The sequence below is a fragment of the Trachemys scripta genome, chromosome 1 (genome assembly GCF_013100865.1).
Source record: "Trachemys scripta elegans isolate TJP31775 chromosome 1, CAS_Tse_1.0, whole genome shotgun sequence".
Classification (NCBI taxonomy): Eukaryota; Metazoa; Chordata; order Testudines; family Emydidae; genus Trachemys; species Trachemys scripta.
The window spans coordinates 53,022,233-53,043,241 of record NC_048298.1 but is presented as its reverse complement, the minus strand read 5'-3'; the positions used below and the strand labels follow the sequence as shown (position 1 = coordinate 53,043,241).

At 43.3% G+C, this 21,009-nt stretch overlaps 1 protein-coding gene across 1 annotated transcript in view; it reads left to right on the top strand.

Annotated features, from left to right (window-relative positions):
• GXYLT1 (glucoside xylosyltransferase 1) overlaps positions 1–21,009 on the top strand; it is a 79,052-nt gene that overhangs the window by 35,022 nt on the left and 23,021 nt on the right. Inside the window, exons 3-5 of the mRNA XM_034769529.1 lie at positions 3,625–3,799; positions 13,907–14,032; positions 14,519–14,770. Coding sequence (XP_034625420.1) covers positions 3,625–3,799; positions 13,907–14,032; positions 14,519–14,770 — 553 coding nt within the window. The remainder of the gene's footprint in view (positions 1–3,624; positions 3,800–13,906; positions 14,033–14,518; positions 14,771–21,009) is intronic.

Genomic DNA, 21,009 nt, shown 5'->3' with positions numbered 1-21,009 from the left:
TTCAGATGATCCATTCACAAAACGTTATTAAACATTGCAGAAAAACATCTCTCAGCCACCATTTGCAATATAACATATCTAATTCACTTAGTTCTTCATCTGGTTTTGTACTGATCTATGCTGAACGTTGTTTATGAAAGTCTTCCACCAGCCCTCTATTATGGGGGCACTTGTGGCTCTATAATTAAGGTTGAATTGAGGGTTTTTTTGCACTTCGTGCAGGATTCAACTCCTTGGTTATATATGAAAAATAGTCTTTTCCCTCAATACACCACTTTTTGTCCAGAGAATGAATTTTCTGAGGTTTTGTATGTGAATTAATTGGTAAAAAGGGCATTTGAAGAAATCTAGTATTGTGTCAGAATTTTTGTTGCAGAATAGGTCACTCTTCAAATTTCCTGTGTAGTTAAAACTCATGGAAATCTTATGCACAGGTTAAATTTTGAAGAAATTTTGTGTGTAAGATTAATAGTAATTCTTTGCTATTGATTCATAACTGAAAGTTTCTTTTCTAGAATGGTGTGACACAGATACCCTTCGCAAAGGATCCTCGGTTCTTTACAAACAGCTCTCACCTCAGACCTGACAAACTCACTCCACCAAACGTGTCTTACTTTTTATGGATAAATATCCTTTAACATGTAAGATATCAGTAGAAAACTCATAACTTGTCAAAACTCATAATCATTGTGAGATGTATGTACAGATAATATTTAAGGGATAATGTGTTTATACTGAAAGTATGTTTTATGCAGTTGGAGTAGACATTAGTAACCAGGAGGTAATGTGTCTTTATGATGACCCATTCAAGTGAAATGGAGCTGTCACCCCTCCCAGGTCAGTCGGTAATGAATGCTTGGTTCTATTGTTTACCCTTGTCACAGTCCGTGGAAGACTATCAGAGACCGAGACAACAACAGTTGAAACCACTTAAAGGTAGAAAAGAAATGCTACCACAAGGCAGGCGTTCACCTTTTTGAATAGAAACAAAAGACTGTTTTCAGTATAACAGAGACTGGGGGAGGCACTCTGGATCCATTCACTGAGGAAAATCCCAGGCACAAAGGAATTCTTGTGTGTTTGGATCCTGGTTCTTGAGAAACCAGTGAGCTTGGAACTTTGGCGTGGGGGAGGTGGAAATCTACTAAGATAGGATAGGTAATTGTTAAGTGTAGAGCCAGCTTTGCATTTTTATGATTTTGTTTTGTATTGCAACCGTTTGTTTCCACCACTATGTTTTTTTCCAGTTAAATTTCTGTGTGGCTTACAGGAGCAGTGGTTTAAGGTAAAATTGGTAAACAGGATATAATGTACCTTTGGGTGCAGAAGATCTGGAATCTCTGAGAGTAGCCAGTGTCGGGGGCTGGATGTCACATGGGAACAATTCAAAGGGATTTGGAGGTTAGGGTGCACCTTACTGTTAGCCTGCAAGGTGAAGGAAAGGCTGGCATAAGCCCAGAGGAGAGCTCTTGAGTGACTGAAGGGCTGACAGGTCAGAGAGCTGACACCCAGCTATGATAAGAGAGACTTCCTCTCACTAGAGGCAGGGAGTAACAAGGTGACTCTCCGTTCTGGATATCCCAAGAACCATCACACACATGTTGAATAATGCTCTTCAGAGTTCTGTAAAACTGGCTTGTAGTGATGTCCAGTGGGGGTGGTGGTAAAATCTAATTTGTCATTAAATTAAATTGATTAATTTGGCACCATAAACACCATTTATGCATTAATCATATGGTTATTGCATTGCTTCACTACATAGTGGTAATAAGGTTTAGGTGCTCTAACTGCATTTCCCTAAGGTAATCCAAACACATAAAAGTAAATTTAAGCTTAATTCTGAATTTCCTTCATTGCGAGATAACTACAACATCCATGTAATTTTTTTAACCTTACTTATACATACTCCCAACTTTAACTCTATCTAAACAGTTAATTATTAAAACACATGACCTCTAATGACCAATAAATATAGTCAGAGCTGCATATTGGTTATGCAGGATGTGGATGGAGATGCACAGGCTATGGATGATGAATGGGAGGTAGCTGAAATTGAGAAAAAGATCTGCTGAGTGGGGAATAGGTGGACTGTTTAATGACTTAACTTGAAGTTGACCAGATTTTTTTATATATTAGTTTTCCAGTTTATGTAAATAAGAATATATCTCTTTATTGCCATCCTCTCCCCCCCCCCCCCCCCCCCCAAATCCAAGTCCGTATAACCCGGCTTCTTGTCCTGGTCTGTGGGGAAATGCATTCTTTCCCCCATGTCCCGTACTTCCCTGCCATATTCAGCTTTTAAACTCTTATATATATAAATTGATACTTAACAGTCGAATGGTGTAGGGGAGCATGGTGAAGAGTAAAGATTTAGGTGGCGGGAAACACATTGAGGAGCAGGGCTGTAGGGTCATGGGTTCAACATGGAAGCAAGTTGGGGATAGGGAGAACCTGAGCGGGCATGGAAGTGGGTGCATGGTCGGGCGATAGTAGTTGCTCAGTAAGATGTGGAGTGCTGACTGGAAGTTGGGAGAGAGAGAGCTGGAAGAGGTCTGGTTGGAGAGGATCTGTGCTCTGAACCACTTGTGGCCAGTCAGTGTTTCTCTCTGCTTCCACCACTTCTCTCCTGCAATATCATTTCAGTTAAAGCCTGTTCTCCCTATAATTCTGCTTCTCTTGCATTTCACCCCCATATGCGCTTTCTGTCTAGTTTCATATTATGGAATCTTCTCTAGAGATATAGATGTCATTTCTTTTATAAAAATACTATTTTTAGGCACTTCCTAAATTAAGGTTACCAGGTTAGGAAATGCCAATGTTAATTCTATCTGCTTGTATATATGCATTATGTTATGGTTTATTATATGCTTGCTTTTCTGCTAGACTCTTGTTTAATCCAGCGCATGGTGAATGAGGCAGGTGTGAAGCATTTATTTCAAAGTAACTTCTTAGAACAGAAAAAAGCTGTACCCTGTATAACTGCTTAAGTCATCCAGCAATTTTCCTCTGTGGAAAATTAATGTTTTTAAATGACTTATAAATATTTACCCTCGTTCAGTCTTTGGAGTCCTGTCTCATTTACTGCAGATTATCCAGCCTCTGCATTAAATTAGGTAGGATCCCATGAGAAAGGAATATAATGAGCATATGACTAAGAACTTTGTTGTAAAATATATACATAAGATATAAGGTTGCGCTCTCAACCTTAATCGTGGCATTTTTGACTTCGTGACACTTGTAACTCTGTAATCCTATTCTGTTAATGTAATTATTTTGATGGAATTACTCAGTAGGTGAATTTAAATGAAGGATAGTAATGTAAAGTTTCTAATAACGTGGTTATTTCCTTTTGTGAGTGTTGCTAACATTTTGTATCTGTATTGCTGTATAATTTTGTGGATATGAGGCTACGTCAGACTAAACTTTAATCTAGACAAATGTAACTCAATACTATCTTTTCTGTCCTGTTCCAAGTTATCTTTTGTTAAAGAAATACCATTTTTACTTCCTAACTTCAATTTAGAGCAAGAATATTTTGTTAATCAGATTATGCATTTAAGAAGACATAACTTTTTATATCTGTTCTTGGAAAATGCCAGTTTAATTTTTACTGTTTTTCATTAGATATGATTTTATGAAAACGCAGCCTGCTGAGAAGATGCATCTAGCAGTGGTTGCCTGTGGTGAAAGGCTGGAGGAGACTGTTACTATGTTGAAATCAGCCATTATTTTCAGCATCCAACCTCTACAGTTTCATATTTTTGCAGAGGGCCAACTGCACAACAGCTTCAAAGGCATAGTAAGTATCTAAGTCACACACTGAACCAGTTTGTAGCTTAGTGGAGGTATGTGTGGCTTTCTCTTAGACATCTACTGCTGGGTATTGTTCTGTTAGATGTAGTTGCAATGATTCAGGTTTGTGTGTGTGTGTAACATTAGGAAGTCCTTATATTCTCTGTTGGTCAGACCATTGCACGATACTTCAGGCCCACTTCACTGTCTCCATCAGTGAGCACACTTGGTCACTTTTTCTTTTTTTTTTTTTTTTTTTTTTTTCTTCCAGCTGCAGTGTGTCTCTCCTGCCCACTTCACCCCAGAGGTTATTACTGGTTCTGTTCCCTGTTTCCATTGTAGGGCTACTGAAGGATGGCTATCAGAGCTTATGTAAAAGTTAGTAGAATGAGTAAAAAGTGCCCTCAGAGTGGGAGGGGATCCACAACAGGTACTGTGGCAGATTATTTCTTTGCAACAGTGCTGTCTCCTCAACCTCAGGCCAAGGGTTACCCTCTGTTTCACTGGCGTTGCCTATGGCTCCTCTCTAAGACTAATCATCATTGTGGCTCCAAGCTCAAGTTTCATTCATCTGACCTATTAGTCTCTGATTCAATCTCTGGTTCCCTCCTTCAGTGATACATTTTCAACTGTCTTGGACTTGAAGTCCAGTTCCCCTCTGGGACCCACACTTTTCCTTCTGCCAGGCGTTTGTTCTTCTAAACTTATTCTGTTTTCATAGTGACACACAACCCCATTTAAGATGTCTGTGGTACATAATTACTGGTCTTTCTAAGACACTTTTCCCTATTCCCCAATTTCTTCCAAGTTTATTTCCCTTAACCCCTCCGCATCTTCATCTGCCAGGTCTTTTTTTTGGCAGTGTAGGCATCTCCTTAGTGCCCTGTCAACCTCTGAATCCTGGTCACAGAACATCATGGGAGAAGAGTGTGGAAGGCTCCAAAGAGGAGGTGGTTTAGATCTCATAACAGAGCCTCCTTCAAAGAGAAATTGGTCACTTCAGAGACAGACTGTTCTGGAGAGCTCAGTTCCCTGGGGGAGTACCTTTTGAGGCTCCAAGCTTCTTTAGTACCAAGAGTTCTTCAAGACTTTAATTCTTCAAAAAAAATAGTGCCAGACATACCTTGGTACCAGGGCCCAACCCACAACATTTTGGTACCTGAGGCGGGGAGCTCAAATGACACCCCAATGCCCCCTCGCTTGGATCAAAACTTTGAAAGTTCTCAATTCTGCCTTCTTCCTGTTCTACTCCTCTCATGGTACTGTTCTGCTACCTACCCCAATAAAGGAGAACTAACAACTTAAAATGCCTTGTTCAAAAATTTTAAGTAGCACTTAACTTTCAAACGCCCGAACAGCAAATGTAACTTTTCTTGTCTGCATAGCAAACACTGGCATTTTTATCTGTTTGAATAATCAAAGTGGTGCTTTCTGTGCCTTCTTGGTTGCAAAGATTTGAACTGTTTCCTGAAGGTCCACAATCTGGGCCAGCTCATGCTCTATTGAGATGGTTGCAAGGCCGACCAGCCTCTCCTGTGTCATTGTGGAGCGTAGATGTGTTTTTTTTATTAACTTCAGCTTGGAGAAGCTGCGTTCTCTACTGGCAACTGTTACAGGAAGTTAGAAGTATGTGCAGAGCAACAAAAGCATTTGAAAAGAGGGTGGTCATCTTATTTGTGCACATATATTCAGAACAGCCTGTGGAATTGATCCTGCTGAAATGTATCTTGAAAGGGCTTTCAGTTCATCACCTAAATCGCTCGCATCAATATAGCGCATGTCATCTTGTGACAACACTGTCTCTAGTGCCCTGAATTGCTGGTGTAGGTCTTCTTCAGGTATAGTGAGGAGTTTTGGAATATCATACAACATCCCAACTATACTGCTGTGTTCCTTGAGCTGCATGAAACGTTCTCCAACTGACTGTATTGCACAATCTAGCAGCTGGTTAAAGAATTCAACCTTGAATTGTTGTTTGGGGTCTCTTATGGGATTATCCCGTGCTTCGTAATCAAAATGTCGTCGTCTTCGGTGACTCTTTTGTATTCTTGAATGGGTGGGAAAATAGCTTCAGAGTGAAGTTCCTCTGCCAACTTCTGTGCATTCTTCAGAACGTTTTGAAATCCCTCATCTGATCGGTAAGACTGTAGGAATGACTTTGCTTTGTCCAGTTGTTTCATTGCTCCAGATATATCAAGGTCAAAACCTTGGAGTCTCTTGCTTACAACATTTATTGTATATCATGCTACAACACTAAGCCACACAGAAATTTGAAGTTATGTATGTATCTGTGATTCCATTTCCCTCTGCCACTGTTCTCCCACGAACAGTTCCTGTCCTAGCATTATTCTCCATAATGGCAAGTATGGTATCATCTGTCTTCCCAAGTTGGTGTTTGATAGGATTTATCGCCTCCACTCGACTTTCCCATCGTGTGGCACCCTCAGTGGTTTGTGTCAGAGAGGATGTTCCCAGATGTTGCTTCAAAATTTGCCATCGATGAGTTGATGCAGAGAAAAATACATAGATGCTTTGAATTACATTAAAATTCAGCAGCCTCACTGTAAGCTGATGCCGCATCACTGACCACCAAGTTCAATGAATGAGAACTGCATGGGACAAAAAAAGCTCAAGGGTTTAACTCTCGGATCTGTGTCTGCACTCCTCTGTTCTTTCCTCTCATGTTCGCACCATTATCGTAGCCCTGATCTCTCATGTCAGCTATCGCAATTCCCGTATCTTCCAGCCTTTTAAGAAGAACATTTGTCATACCAGCTTCTGTAGTATCATCAATGTCAATAAATTCTAGAAAATGCTCTCTGACAGTCACCATTGCAGGGACACTTTCACTAGGTTCTGTTGTTGTTACAAAATGCACCATTAAAGTCATTTGTTTCGTATGGCTGATGTCAGGTGTGCAGTTCAGAATAACAGAGCAATATCTTGCTGACTTCAGATCTGCCACAATCTTCTGTTTGACTTTTGTTGCCAGTAATTGTATGATCTCATTTTGAATTGTTTTTCCAAGGTAGTGGTGTGTGTACATTTCTTGGGTGATGACTCTTCTTAGATGCTCCTGGAGTACAGCATCAAACTCAGCCATCAGCTCCACAGTTTTAAGGACGTTTCCAATGTTTGGCACATACAGCTGATCTGAAGTACCACACAGTGCCCCTCTGGGTTTTGGGTAGCAAACATTCTCACAATGGCAGTGAGCCTTTTCAGAACATTTTGCCAGTAAAGAGACACCACCATCTGTGTTGGCCTTTTACCTTAGTCTCATTTCAAGCTCTTTCCACCTATGGAATGCTCTCTGGTGATTTGCTGCCTTCTCATGGCATGCCAGATTTTTCCAGTCCTTTGTTCCTGTAGAACCCAATATGGCTGGAACATTAGACTGGAAGAGATTGCAACAAAAACAGTATGCAGCATTCTGGGTTTTTGAATACATAAGCCATGGCCTCTCCACTTTGTTACCATTGAGGGATTTCACACCAGTAATGTATTGGATGGAAACGTCTATTGTCATTGTCTTTGGGGAACGTGAAGTTTTTCACTTGCTGTGGCCCATGCTGTACAAGGAAGTCCCTCAGGCTACTGCTCAAGTGGATCCACGGTCCTGGATCATCTAGACATAAGGAACTAAACTCAGCAGCAGTTTAAACTCACACTCTTCTCTGATCTACACTTTTCTTCAGGAATGTGCATAGTACATCCATTTGAAATGGAGATATGGATGCTGCAGTAACTGCCAGGTCACCTGCACTCTGTCTAACTGGAAGATCAGGCATCTTCTCACCACTCTCATCCTCACTGGGGCCGGAAGGCTCATTGTGAACATTTGCGACTTAAGGGCCTAACTGACTCCTACTACTTCAGTTGACTGCCTGTTCTCCTCAAGTAGGTTCAGGGAAGCAGCAGGAAGCTCCCTGAGAAGCTGGTGTTAATCAGTCCAGGGTCCTAGAAAGATACATAAGAGGCTCCTCCTCCTCTCTCTCCCCGCAGCTCCTGGTGCTTTTTGCTATTCCCTCTCACCTTTTCTCCTGCCTGTCTGTTATGTCTCTTGTGCCCTCCTTCCTCCAGCACAGCACTCCACCATATCTGTGCATCTAGAGCAGAGAGAATATTTATGCACTAGCAGCAGACACAATTTTCTACATTCTGGGTCCTAGTGGCACACCCCCACAGTCTGGCACTTGAGACGGCCGCCTCAGTTCACCTCATGGTAAGGCCAGCCCTGCTGGGTACTGAAACCGACCAAGGTACTGCCTAAGCAGGATTGTGCTTCAGGAAGATCAGTGCTACCTACTGATTCCACAATGTTGGTACCCAAACCGGTATCCCAAAAGTCAATGTCCTCAGTACCAGTGTCATCCAAGAGATGTGTACCACTGAAACAGTCTGTGTTGGTACCAGGGATACGGTCTTCTAAAATGGGACCACTGAAGCAGTCAGCGCTCTCTCATTACTGATGCTGACCACAGCAGAGCCTCGACTTTCTTCAGTTCCTGTACACCTGATACCACAGGAATTTAGCTACTCCAGAAACTTTCAAATTTCAGACAATGCAGTCTCTCCTTTGTTAATGGGTACCAAATGACTATCAACACCAAAATCTATTGGGTCACCGAAGTCTTGTCTTATCTTCCCCTTATATTTCCTGAGTTTCTGGAACCAGTCGGGCCGGACAGACAGCTGTCTTCACCTTCACTGTCCACCTCGCCACTGGACTAGGTTGAAGATAATTCCTCAGTTTTCTCATCTCAGTACAGGGATATGCTGTCTGCCATGAACCGGATATTTCCCAAACCACCTTCCTTGAGCAAGAAATTCCAAGAAAAAACAATTTTGTGCTCCTTTTTACTGGCATAACCAATGCTGGATGTGCCCCCTGGCCCGCCTTATAGCCCACATCAGTCTCTGTAATGGGTCTCGTGGGCTGCCTGTCTCCAGCAATTCTCAAGACCTCCTAGCTCTTCCTAAGGAGATCATGGATGGGACAGTCTCCTGTTCCATCACTCCCTCTTCAACAACCCCAAACTGAGGAGGAGTCTGTCGAGGCGGAAGAGGCTACAGCGGATAAGGGCATGACACCACAAACTAATATTTCATTGTCATCATATGAAGCTGTAATGTCTCCTCCACCTTCTATTGCTGATGATTTCAAGCAGTTTCTGGAACTGATTAAACGGATTGCTGACTCATTATGCACTCTGTTAGAGGAGGTCCAGAAGACACAACATAAACTTGTGGACATTCTACATACTACAGCCTCTAAGTGGCTCTACCACTGAATAAAGTCTTACTGGATTCTCCCACCACATCACCTACTTGCAAATTGGCTGATAAGAAGTACTACATCCTGTTTAAAAATTCTGAATGTTTTTTATTTCTGCTACCCTCCACCAAATTCTTTAGTTGTGAGGCTATCGGTGAGTGTGGAAGACAACATCATATGAAGTCTACACCGTATGTTAAAGACCAAGCTACTCTTCCACAATCCTGCAATTTTGTATTGCAAATTACCACGCACTAATGGCAAAGTACAACTACACCAACTATGATTAAATTCAAGAATTTTATTGAACACCTTCCTGTGGAATATCATGAGCAATTCAAGGCTGTCATAGCTGATGGTCAGCTCTTAGCAAGAACCTCGCTGCAAGCCTCCCTAGATGCATTCGACACTGTGGCCCATTCCATCTCTACTGCTGTTGTCATTCATAGAGTATGGCTACAGCTGTCTGGTTTTTCTAGGGAGACCCAAAATACTGTTGAAGGCCTCCCTTTTGATGGACTTAAGCTATTCATCATGTTCATGGATGAATCTCTCTTGTAGTTTGAAAGATTCCACGGTCAAACTCAGGTCCCTTGGCATATATATGCCTGAAAACAAAAGAAAATTTAGCAGGTTGCAAACAGCATAGAGCTCTCACCCAGTTCAGTTCCCCAGTTACCACAGGCTTTCTGAACCACCTAAAAAGTGACAGAGATATGAGAAGAAGAGACTGCCTACCATGACTGCTACCACCATCCGGCTGACCTCTATATCAAATATCAATTTTGATGGTTTGGTTGAGGGTCTGGAGCAGCCCCACCTCAGGAATCTTCAGCTGCACCATACCACCCACCTCCCTCCCTTTGGGGACCATCTCTCCCACTTTTGACCTGCATGGGAACAAATTACAACTGACAAATGGGTTTTGTAGGCTATAACATTTGGTTGTTCCATTCATTTTACCTCCATCCCTTTAACCTCCTTCCCCATACCTTTACAGGGACCCCTCTCATGAACGCTTACTAAGACAGGAAGTCATCTCTCTTCTATCCATGAGGGCCATAGAAACAGTTCCAGTCCAGCACAGAGGGGAAGGGATTATATTCTAAGTATTTTCTGGTCCCCAAAAGAGCAGAAGATGGGAACCAGTATAAGAGCTCAGATCCTAAACACCTTTGTGAAATCACAGAAATTCAGGATAGTGACGCTTACAGCTATAATTCCATCGTTGTGTTCCAAGGATTGGTTGGTTCACTGCCCTCAACCTTCAGGGCACATATTTTCACATCGCAGTCCATCCCCCTCACAAGAAGTTGCTGTGTTTTACAGTTGACCAGGATCGTTTCCAGAGTAGAGTGCTTCACTTCAGCCTCTCCTCTGCCCCAAATGTATTCTCAAAGATCATGGCAGTGGTAGCCTCTCATCTATGTTGACTTTGAATAATCATCTTCCCCTGCTTCAACCCCTGGTCATGTGACAAAGTTCTCTCTGCAGTACTGGCAGCAGCGTCCCCATTCCACAGATTAGGACTTCAACTCAATATCGAAAAGTGCACTTTGGTAGACTTCATAGGGGGTTCTCTGGATGCCGTAACAATCAGAGCTTATCTTCCTGTGGACAGATTTGCATCTCCTAGCAAACTTAATTTCCAATGTTCAAATAAGCAACTAGACGTTAGCAAGAAGTTGTCTTCAACTGCTAGGATGTATGGCATATGTCCTATGGCATAGGACATATGACAGCTTGTATTTTCATAATACAACATGTCATGCTCCAGGCGTGGCTCAGAACAGTTTATATCCAAACAAGCACAGTCTAGTCTGTCCCTTGTTGAGTTCTGTACTCGCTTAGTTGGTGGACGGATCCCTTCAAAGTCTATGCAGAAGTCCCTTTCACTCAACCTACTCCTACCATCACTATAATGTTGAATTCATCTCTTGTGGGAAGAGGGACACACCATTAAGGGCAAATGGTCTACACATCAACCTTCTGGAATGGAAAGCAGTCAGAAACACCTGCATCTGCTTCCTTCCATTAGTCAGGAAAATCCAGCAAAGTTATGATAGACAACATAGCCTGCATGCTCTACATCAATTGTCAGGGTGGGGTGAGATCTTCCTCTCTTTGTGCTGAAGCAATGAAGCTATGAAACTGGTGCATAGCCAGTCACATAGTCATCTCAGCCTCTTACCTTCCACGCATACAAAGCACCATGGCTGATGATGTCACCAGGCACTTCTTCCAAGATGATGAATGTGAGCTAGACTTGTGGATTCTCAGAACATTTTTTCTAATCTGGAGCTTTCCACAAGTGGTGCTCTCTGCTGCCATTGCCAACAGGAAGTGCATAAAATTCTGTTTGAGAGGAAGACTGGGTCCTCGTTCCCTAGGGCATGCCTTCCTCACTCCTTAGATGAAGGTCCTTCTCTGTGCATACCCTCTGACATCATTGATCTTGAGCACGTTGAACAAGTGCAAATAAGAAAAAGCCAGTGTCATTTTAGTTGTAGTGAACTGTCAGAGACAAGTCTAGTACCTTTAATTGATCCACCTTGCTTCCTGTCCTATGTGAAGACTTCTAGCCTGGTTCTTTGATTAGGAGTTTGGCTCCTCAATGGCTCTCAAAGATAGAAACTTCCTGTTTGGCAAAAGTACATGTGGTATTAAACAGAACGCAAAACGTTTACCTTCAAAAATTGATGAGATTTCACCACCAGTGTGTTTGGCAACAGTTTTTGCCTTTTCGCTCTCACTCTCTGCTAATCTCAATTTATATGTTGGAATTAAAAAAAAAAGTCAGGTCTTTCCATGTGTTCCATCAGGGTTCGGTTGGCAGCTATCACAGCCTTTTATTCACAGGTAGAGGGATTCTGAATGTTTACCCACTCCACAACAGCAAGATTCATCAAGTGGTTGATTAATCTTTTCCCACAGATTCGACAGCCCACTCCTCTATTAGATTTAAATCTCATCTTTAATTACCTTATGAAGCCTTCTTTTCAACCATTGACTACTTGTTCTCTACTTCACTTGTCTGTGAAGATGGCTTTCTTGGTGGCCACCATCTCTGCCTGAAGTGTCAGATAAATGGGGACTTTAATGGCTGATCCTCCCTTTAAAATATTTTTTAGGGAAAAGTTCATTTTGACCACACCCTAAATTTCTACCTAAAGTATCTTTTGAATTCAATATTAACCTGGTTATTCATTTTCTGTTTTGTTTTTTTTCTCCCTAAAGCCACACCAGAACAGGGAGGATGCTGCTCTACATACCTTAGATGTCAGAAAGGTGTTGTCATCCTCTCAGGACAGAACCAAACCATTTAGAAAGTCTCCCAGACTTTTTTATTTGAAGGCATATCAAAAGGATACACAGTCTTCACTCAAAGACTCTCAAAGTGGATGTCTGGGTGAACTATCTCTTGTTATGAGGCTGCCAACGTTCAAACTCCTCCTAGAGTACTACTCCATTCTACAAAGTTCCAATCTACTTCTATGGCATTATTGAAAAATGTTTCCAGTTGTTGAAATTTGCAAAACTGCAACCCTGGACTTCAATACATATTTTCTCCAAACACTATGTGTTGGTTCACGCTTCCAGATCAGATGTTGCAGTTGAAAATGATGTCCTGTCTTCCATGTTGGATCTGATTCTAAAGCTTCCTCTTCCCTCTGGGGATACTGCTTGCAAGTCACCTGAAGTGGAGCACCCATAGCAATGCTACTTGAAGAAAAAGAGGTTATGCACCTTGTGCAGTAACCAGAGTTCTTCAAGATGTGTCCCCCTATGGTTGCTCCTCTACCCCTAAATTCCTTCTATTCTCCTTTGAGTTTCGTCTCATGGGTCTTTGGGTACAGAAGGAACTGAGAGAGGTTCATCTGTGCAGCCTTTATGTCCTCGGTAAAGGGCATGAGAGTGTCTGGAGCACATGCACAGGCCGAATGGTTATTGCTACCCATAACTCTTCAATCATAGTTGCATGTGCACATGAAGTGGAGCACCCATAGGGGGACACATCTCAACTGCAGTTACTGCACAAAGTGAGTAACCTCTTCTTCACTGCATAAACTGTAATGACCCAGTTCTGCCAATGTGAGTTCATTTTAAATCCAAACCAGCTTCCTGCTCAGAACATCATCCAGCTGAGAGCTTCTTTCAAAACAGCCAAGGAATAGTTTGTCTTCAGGAGAAAATCTGGACCTGTTCCTTCTGACCAGGCAGTCCCACCAGCTGTCTGCATGGTAGTGTCTTTGCAGATTGGAATGACAGTAGTGGTGAAAATAATCAATTGGGTTATGTCTCTTCTTGGCAAATTCCAGCTGCTGAAATAGAAAATTATGACCAGATTGATAATCTAAGGCAGGAATTGGGTTCATTGATGCACAGTTATGGTGGGTTTGGTTATTTTTGCATTAAAAAGTGGATACTTTAAATTACCAAGGTTACTTGAGACCTATGTGACTTTATTTACATACCAGTTTTGTTTTTAATTTTAATGACCCCCCCCCCTACAAAATCAGCAGTTTGCTTAACGTGTTTACGGTCTCCTTTACTTTTGTATCCCATCTTTGATTTGCTCTCATTTTAAAGACCTTTGCTGAATCACTTTTTGCTTGACATTAAGCATACTTGAACAATATTCTAGCTGATTTTTGTAGTTAAAAAAATGTTTCCACTTTTGGGGAGGGAGGAGGAGATTAATAAAATCAATTAGATCAATACATACTTCTGCATGTTTTCAATTAAATTATCAATCTAATTGATCAGTTCTTCCTATGATACATTATTCTCTGATAAAATTAAGCTTAAAAAGTTTTGTGTCCTTTCTTTACCTAGCTCAATGGTTTGCCATATCAAGGAAAATTTAATTATACCGTATATCCAATAACATTTCCAACTGAGAGTGCAGCAGAATGGAAGAAACTGTTTAAACCCTGTGCTTCACAAAGGCTATTCTTGCCAGTAAGTTATCTTATTTCATAATAGTACAGTGTTTACAGGTTTTCTATGAATTCATCAAGAATTGTTTTTGAATTTAACTTTTGGCTGAAATTGTGCAGGGAACTGTTTCCACTAAAAATAATTTTTGTCACATTTTACAAAAACACTTACTCCCATTTTTCCCCCCTTAGTAGCAATATACTAAAGGAAAAAAGGTTGCATTTTCAATTGCATGGTACACCAATGTCTTAAACTGTTCTACATCAGGTTTAAGTTTCTTTCTGTTCTTATTATGGGTAATAAAAGAATTTGTACATTTGTAAACTATCTGTTTGAAGTGAATTCATTGGCTCATGAAAATATATAAACTAAACTACTCTGTGAGGGGAAGGGGTGCATGGAAGTGAATGGTTTCCAAATAACTTTTTTTGTCAAAGTAAGCTATAAAAAAGCAAAACAGTTACATCATGGATCACCTACAGTTTGATTTTAACTTTTTCTTTACAGTTAATCCTCAAAGATGTGGATTCGTTACTGTATGTTGATACTGACATCCTGTTTTTGAGACCTGTTGATGATATTTGGTCTTTTCTGAAAAAATTTAATTCCACACACATTGCTGCAATGGCACCAGAACACGAGGAACCTCGTATTGGATGGTATAATCGCTTTGCTAGACACCCATATTATGGAATAACTGGAATAAATTCTGGAGTAATGCTAATGAATATGACACGTATAAGAAGAAAGTATTTCAAGGTATGTATGCTGCTTTGGTTGATTTGTCAGCATTCACCTTTTTTCATTCAAATTGTGAAGAAAAATAGTTTAAAATAATGAACATAAATTTTGAAAAATAATGCTCTTTTCCAGTACATTTTTCTCTTGTTCTGGGATCAGAATATTGCATAAAAATATGTTTTATTTAAGAAGCGCACAAGTTCACATTTAGTTGCAGGGATGTTTTAAAAAAACTGAATTTGTGACTTTTACTAAAAACTGGTTTGCTCAGTTTCCTGAATTCTGGCAAAATGTTTGCTTGTTAATAATTCCCAGTCTTTTGCAGCAAGTTATATTTGTCAGCAGATATTTTAATTTACCTTTATTTCTCAATATACTTATCTCTTTGAGAAAATGATTTATGCAATTTTTGTTGTATATGGTAAAATTAACAGCAAGTAGAATGTTTTCAGCCTTTGAGTATGTGTGCATGGTAATATGACCAGGAGGTGGTGCTACTAGATTACTTATTAGGACATTGTGACTCCTTTAGTGCCATATGCTACATTATTTCTTAATTTTAATCTTTACTTTCAAAAGATCATTCAGTTAAATTAAGTGATGGTGATTTGAGTTGTTTCATCAACATCTAAGTCATTAAAATGACTTATTTCTCTCTCCAACTTTGCTTTTGTATTGTAACCAGTTGTATCACTACAGAAATTGATTTTTTTATTAAAGTATACAATAGCTGAAAGTATACATAGGAAAACTTCCAAATCAGTAATATTATATGCTTGAAAAGCAGTATTACAGAAGTGGTGCCATATGTAGTTACAATTGAAGAGAGGGCACTTGTCCTGAAAACAATTTTTTACAATAAATTATAGCTTCAGCCCAGTTGTTAATTCCTGGTGGACATTCTTTGTCCCAGAATTTTGTTTCACTTTATTTTAAGGGGGAGGGTGGGGCAAGGGGGAGTCCATTCTGCTAGCCCTAAGTTATCAAAGAGTTAAAAATACTGGTGATGTACAATTTTTTTAATATTAGTTATTTTGTTGCCTATGGACTAGAACTTGGGGCTGGAGATGAAGTTTTTAATTTTGCCATTAAAGTGCAGTGTTACCATGGGCAAGTTGCTTAGTCTTTCGGTACCTAAACTAGCCACTCTGTCTGACAATAATCACATGTAGAGAGAATTCTTACCCACCTTTATAAAGTGCTCTGAAGCTTTCAGATTAAAAGCTCTGTATCAAGTGCTACAAATGAAAGCATATTCTGATTTTAATATTCTCCTTACTAAGTAGGAATAGAAAGCCAAATCTTGAAGTCCTTATTCAAGCAAAACTCTCATAGATGCTCAAGTCAAACTTAATATAGATGCCTAATACAGATGATTTATTTATGTGTACATTTCTTGAGCATTGAAATTTTGTATCCTTGTCCATGAAGGACAGCTAAGTGCATGACAAATCCCAAATTGGAACTCTGATGTTTTTCTTCAATAGTTACCAAAAAGTTAATCTGTTTTATTAGATTTCAACCATTCAAATATCCTTTTAAACTGCAGTCTAAAATTTGGTTTGCATATTCACTGTTGGCCATTGTCACATCTCCCTTTAAAACACCTAACTGCTTAATCAGCAAGGAAGAGAGTGAGGATATGTCTTCTGTTAAATGAAGAGTGCATTTGTGAGTTTGCCAGATGCAATATGGGGGGGGGCAGGGAAGGACATGTAGCAGTTGAAACATTAATTGCAATGAGGAGGGAAGACTCCTGAGATGGAAAAAGATGGAGCAGAGTTTGAGGAGGCCAGTTCTGTTTTGCTGGTATTAGCCAAGTAAATGGCCAAAACAAATTTTTCAGAATCATCAGTGAGAATTCTGATACTGTGAGGCTTCAGGGCCCAGAAGTATAGCTATCCATATGCAATATAATATTACACATCTAAATGTCATGGGCTGTAGTGGTCCTCACTTGGGGTTTGGTTGGGAAGCATGGCCTAGTGGTCAAGGCTGCAATCCGTGACTAGCAGTGGGATTCTGGGGAGGGGAGCCTGGGCTCTCCCGCTCCACTGGGCTCCGACCCAAGGCCCTTTGGGTCTGGCAATTGAGGCTGCTTAAGGCTGTCCTCCCTGGGCCACTTCCTCTTGTCTCCCCCCTTCCCCCTGAGTCAGTTTAGTCCAAGGCTTTCCCCCTGTTGGGGCAGTTCAAATCAAATAAGTAAGAGGGGGTTGTGATGGGTTACCCCTGGGGTGCCACCTGGAACTGGGGTACCACTGAGCCCCCCCGACCCACCAGCCTGGGCTCCCTTTACACTGTACTGCTGTGACCAGCCTGCCAAGCCCTCCCAGGGTCCAGCCTGCACTTCTACCAGCACATACAGGTAGGGAAACACCCAGCTGCAGTTACATGCACACAGGATCTTTAACCAGCCCCTGCATAGGAAGGCACAAGCTATGGCACCTCCCAGTTCCAAAGGCACATACCCTTCTCTGAAGTGTAAACTCAGTTATACTGTCTTGCATTGCACAGAAAACTGTACAGCTAAGATCATCTCTCACACACACATACACACACACACACACCAGCTTTCTGCGTTATGATTTCCACACACACTGGTTTTAGACAAACAAAAAACAAGTTTATTAACTACAAAAGATAGATTTTAAGTGACTATAAGGAATTGCAAACAAATCAAAGCAGACTACCTAGCAAATACACAAAACACACAAACTAAGCTTAATATACTAAAGAGCTTGGATTTAAATAGCAAATTCTCACTCTAGATGATCCAAGCATGCAGCAGATTCTTAATGGGCAAGCTGCACTAACTTACAGCTTGGAATCCCCAGGTGTTTCATTCACAGGCTAAAAATCCTTTTAGCCCTGGATCCAGCACTTTTCCCAGTTCAGTCTCTCTCTGTTCCTTAGATGTTTTCCAAGAGTCTCTTTGGGTGGGGAGTCAGTGAGGAACCAGGATAATGTCACTGTCTTGCCTTAAATAGCTTTTGCATATGGCGGGAACCCTTTGTTTCAAAGCTTGGTTCCCATGCCAGTCAGTGGAAAAACACTGGTATCTCAAGATGGAGTCCAGTATCAGGTGACCTGGTCACATGTGCTTGTAGTGTCATAGCAGCCATGAGTCAGAGGCTGTTTGTAGAATCCTCAGGAAGCCCAATCTCCCCCCCTCCCCCCTGTGGGAGATGAACTTCAAAGGCATATTTTTTTCTCCTAATGGCCCTTTAACCTGAATGGGTCCTTCCCAGCCAGCCATCTAGCGCAATCTGCCTAGTGGGCATTCCCCAGGTGTAAACACATTTGTAATACAGATATAGAATAAATATTCCTAACTTCATATACAAAAATGATACATGCATACAAATAGGATAACCGTATTCAGTAAATCATAACCTTTTCAATGATACGTCATGTGACTTATCGTGTATAAGATACATTATGATTCTTCTTAGAGTGATTGTTCACATCCATTACACATTAGGTGTGCGCACCATGTTGCACGGACATCGGAAACTTTTTCCCTTAGCGGCTCCTGTCGGGCTGGCAGGGGAGCCTCGCCAGAGTGGCGCCTCATGCTGGTGCATAAATACCCCTGCCGACCCGACCCCCCTTCAGTTCCTTCTTACCACCTGTGGCGGCGTTGGAACAACTTTCTATCTCTCGCTTGCGAGTGTCCCTTAGAATAGTTTCAGCAAGTTAACAGTTATCAGTAGTTAGTAGTTAGCACTTCTTCATAGTAGATAGTTAAGCTTTCTTTATTTTAGGTGTTGGAAGTTGTCTCCAGCACCAGCCCTGGGCTGCGGGGCATGCCACAGGCCTAAGGCTTTAAGGCTTGTGCCACGTGCCGCAAGCCTATGCCGATTAGTGACCCCCACGACTCGTGTCTCCGTTGCCTGGGCGAATCGCATCAGACAGAATGCTGCAAGATCTGTAAGGCTTTTAAGCCAAGGACTAAGAAAGAAAGACTTTCGCCTCAAGCAGCTACTTATGGAGGCCACGCTGCACCCTTCGGCCTTGGCGCCGACGTCTTCGGTGCGGAGTGCCCTGGCGTCAGTTCGCAGTCTGGCACCGGTGGGGCACTGCAAGCATGCCACACTGAGGCAACAAGAAAAACCCCGGCACCGTTTGACCTCACCAGCATGCTCAAAGGGCCAGCCTACAAGCTGAGGGCTCCCGCTGCATAAGAAGCTGGCACCGCCCAAGCAAACGAGCGCTTAAAAGGACAGCGCTGCCCCAGGACATGCTCCGGCGCCGAAGAGCCCATTGAGCCCCAGGCTAAGCGCCGTGAGTGCGGAGGAAGGGCTGGAGGAGCTCCTAGAACAGCCCTCCACACCAGACACCTTTGAGGCGGCAAAGGACCTTATCCAGTTATCGGCGGCAAGCCCCCTCCCTGCCAAAGAGAAGCCTCCGGCACCATCTCCTAGAGTGCCGTCAAGAGGCAAGCCGGCAGTGGTGCACCGATCGAGGTAACCATCCCAGCACCGCTCCCAGTGTCGGTCCCGGTCGAGCTCGGCCTCTGCGAATTCCCAGTTGCCCCATACCCAGCAGGACTCGAGGGCACTGGATCCCAGCCAGCATACAGCATCGGCTCTTCCAGGGCACTGCTCCCCGGCGCCATCGCCGGGCTGGCACTGAGGCGACACAAGATCAGTCTCCAGGCCTGAGCAGAAGCCAATGATCCCAATCCCAGTTGGCGAGGAGCCATTCTCCAGCCCCCACAGCAGCACCGTTCTATGGCACCGCCTTGGCCTTCCAGGTCGGTGTCCTCGGAATCCGAGGTGGACTCAGGCCGCTCCAGCTATGCTCTCAGGGCACTGGCGAGCAGGGAGCCCCAAGCCCCATGGCATCCCCAATGGGGCCCGCCAGGGCAGTGGCCCTTTTGGACACCATGGGCCTATCACCAACAGCAGGGGACCTCCTCCAGAGCCTCGAGATTTGGCTATTTGGTGCATCAGTCCCTGTCCCCGCACAGGCACCCCTCTGCGCCTAAGGAAGCCACAGTATCCAGGCCACCCAGACGCTCCTTTGGAACACAGGAGAACGGAAGCCGCACCGAGCCCGGTGCCGTCCTGGAGGCAGTCAGGCAGGCAGGACCCGGAGGAGCCCCCAGCATGCAAGGAGGGACAAGAAGGGCTGGAAGATGAGATGCAGAAGGCCCTCACCTCTTCATCATCCCCAGATGAAGCCGTGGCAGGCACCGCGGTGTCGGGGCCTCCTCCGATTGACCACAGAGTGCACCAGGAGCTGCTCCGCAGGGTAGCCCAGAGCTTGGGCCTGCAGGTGGAGGAAGCATTAGAGCAGGAGGATCCTATGGTGGACATCTTAAGCTCCGAGGGCTCCTCCAGAATTGCGCTCTCACTCATAAAGACAATCCAGTCCCACTACAAGACGGTCTGACAAACCCCGGCCTCTAGCGTGGCAACAGCAAAGGGCGTAGAGTGGAAGTACTTTGCCCCTTCTAAGGGATACGACTTCCTCTTTTGTCACCCGGCCCCCTGTTCGCTGGTCATCTCAGCGGTCGATGAACGGGAATGACATGGTCAGCAAGCCCCGGCTCCTAAGGCCAAGGAGGCTAAACGTCTAGACCTATTGGGCAGGAAGGTCTATTCCTCTGGGGGCCTCCATTTGAGGATCGCGAACCAGCAGGTGATCGTGAACAGACACAATTTTAATTCCTGGACAGCAGTTTCCAAATTTAAAGACTCCTTTCCCCAGGGCTCTCAGCCTGAGTTTGCGGCCCTCGTGGATGAAGGAAAGGCAGTAGCCAAGACCTCTCTGCAGGCCTCTCTCAACTCGGTGGATGCAGCAGACAGAACAATCGCCTCAGGAGTGGTGATGAGGCGCTCGGTGTGGCTGCAGGCTTCAGGCCTTCCGCCAGAGGTCCAGAATACCCTTCAGGACCTCCTTCGAAGGGTCTGGTCTCTTTTCGGACCAAACGGATGCCAGGCTGCATAGCCTCAAAGACTCCCAGGCAACCCTCAAATAGTTGGGAATGCACACCCCAGTGACACAGAGGAAGCCTTTCAAGCCCCAGCCGCCTCAACAAAGACAATACCAGGCCCGCCCTAGGCAGGAGCCGTATCGTAGGAGAGGCAGAGACAACAGGCGCAGGCGGAACAACACGCCTAGCCAAGGCCAGGGCCAGGGCAAGCCGCAAGCCGTCAACAAGCAAGGGTTTTGAAGGTGCGCTGAAGGACAGCGTACCAAGCCAGTTACCGGATCGTTCCCTATGTTTCCTGAACCGCTTGCCCCACTTC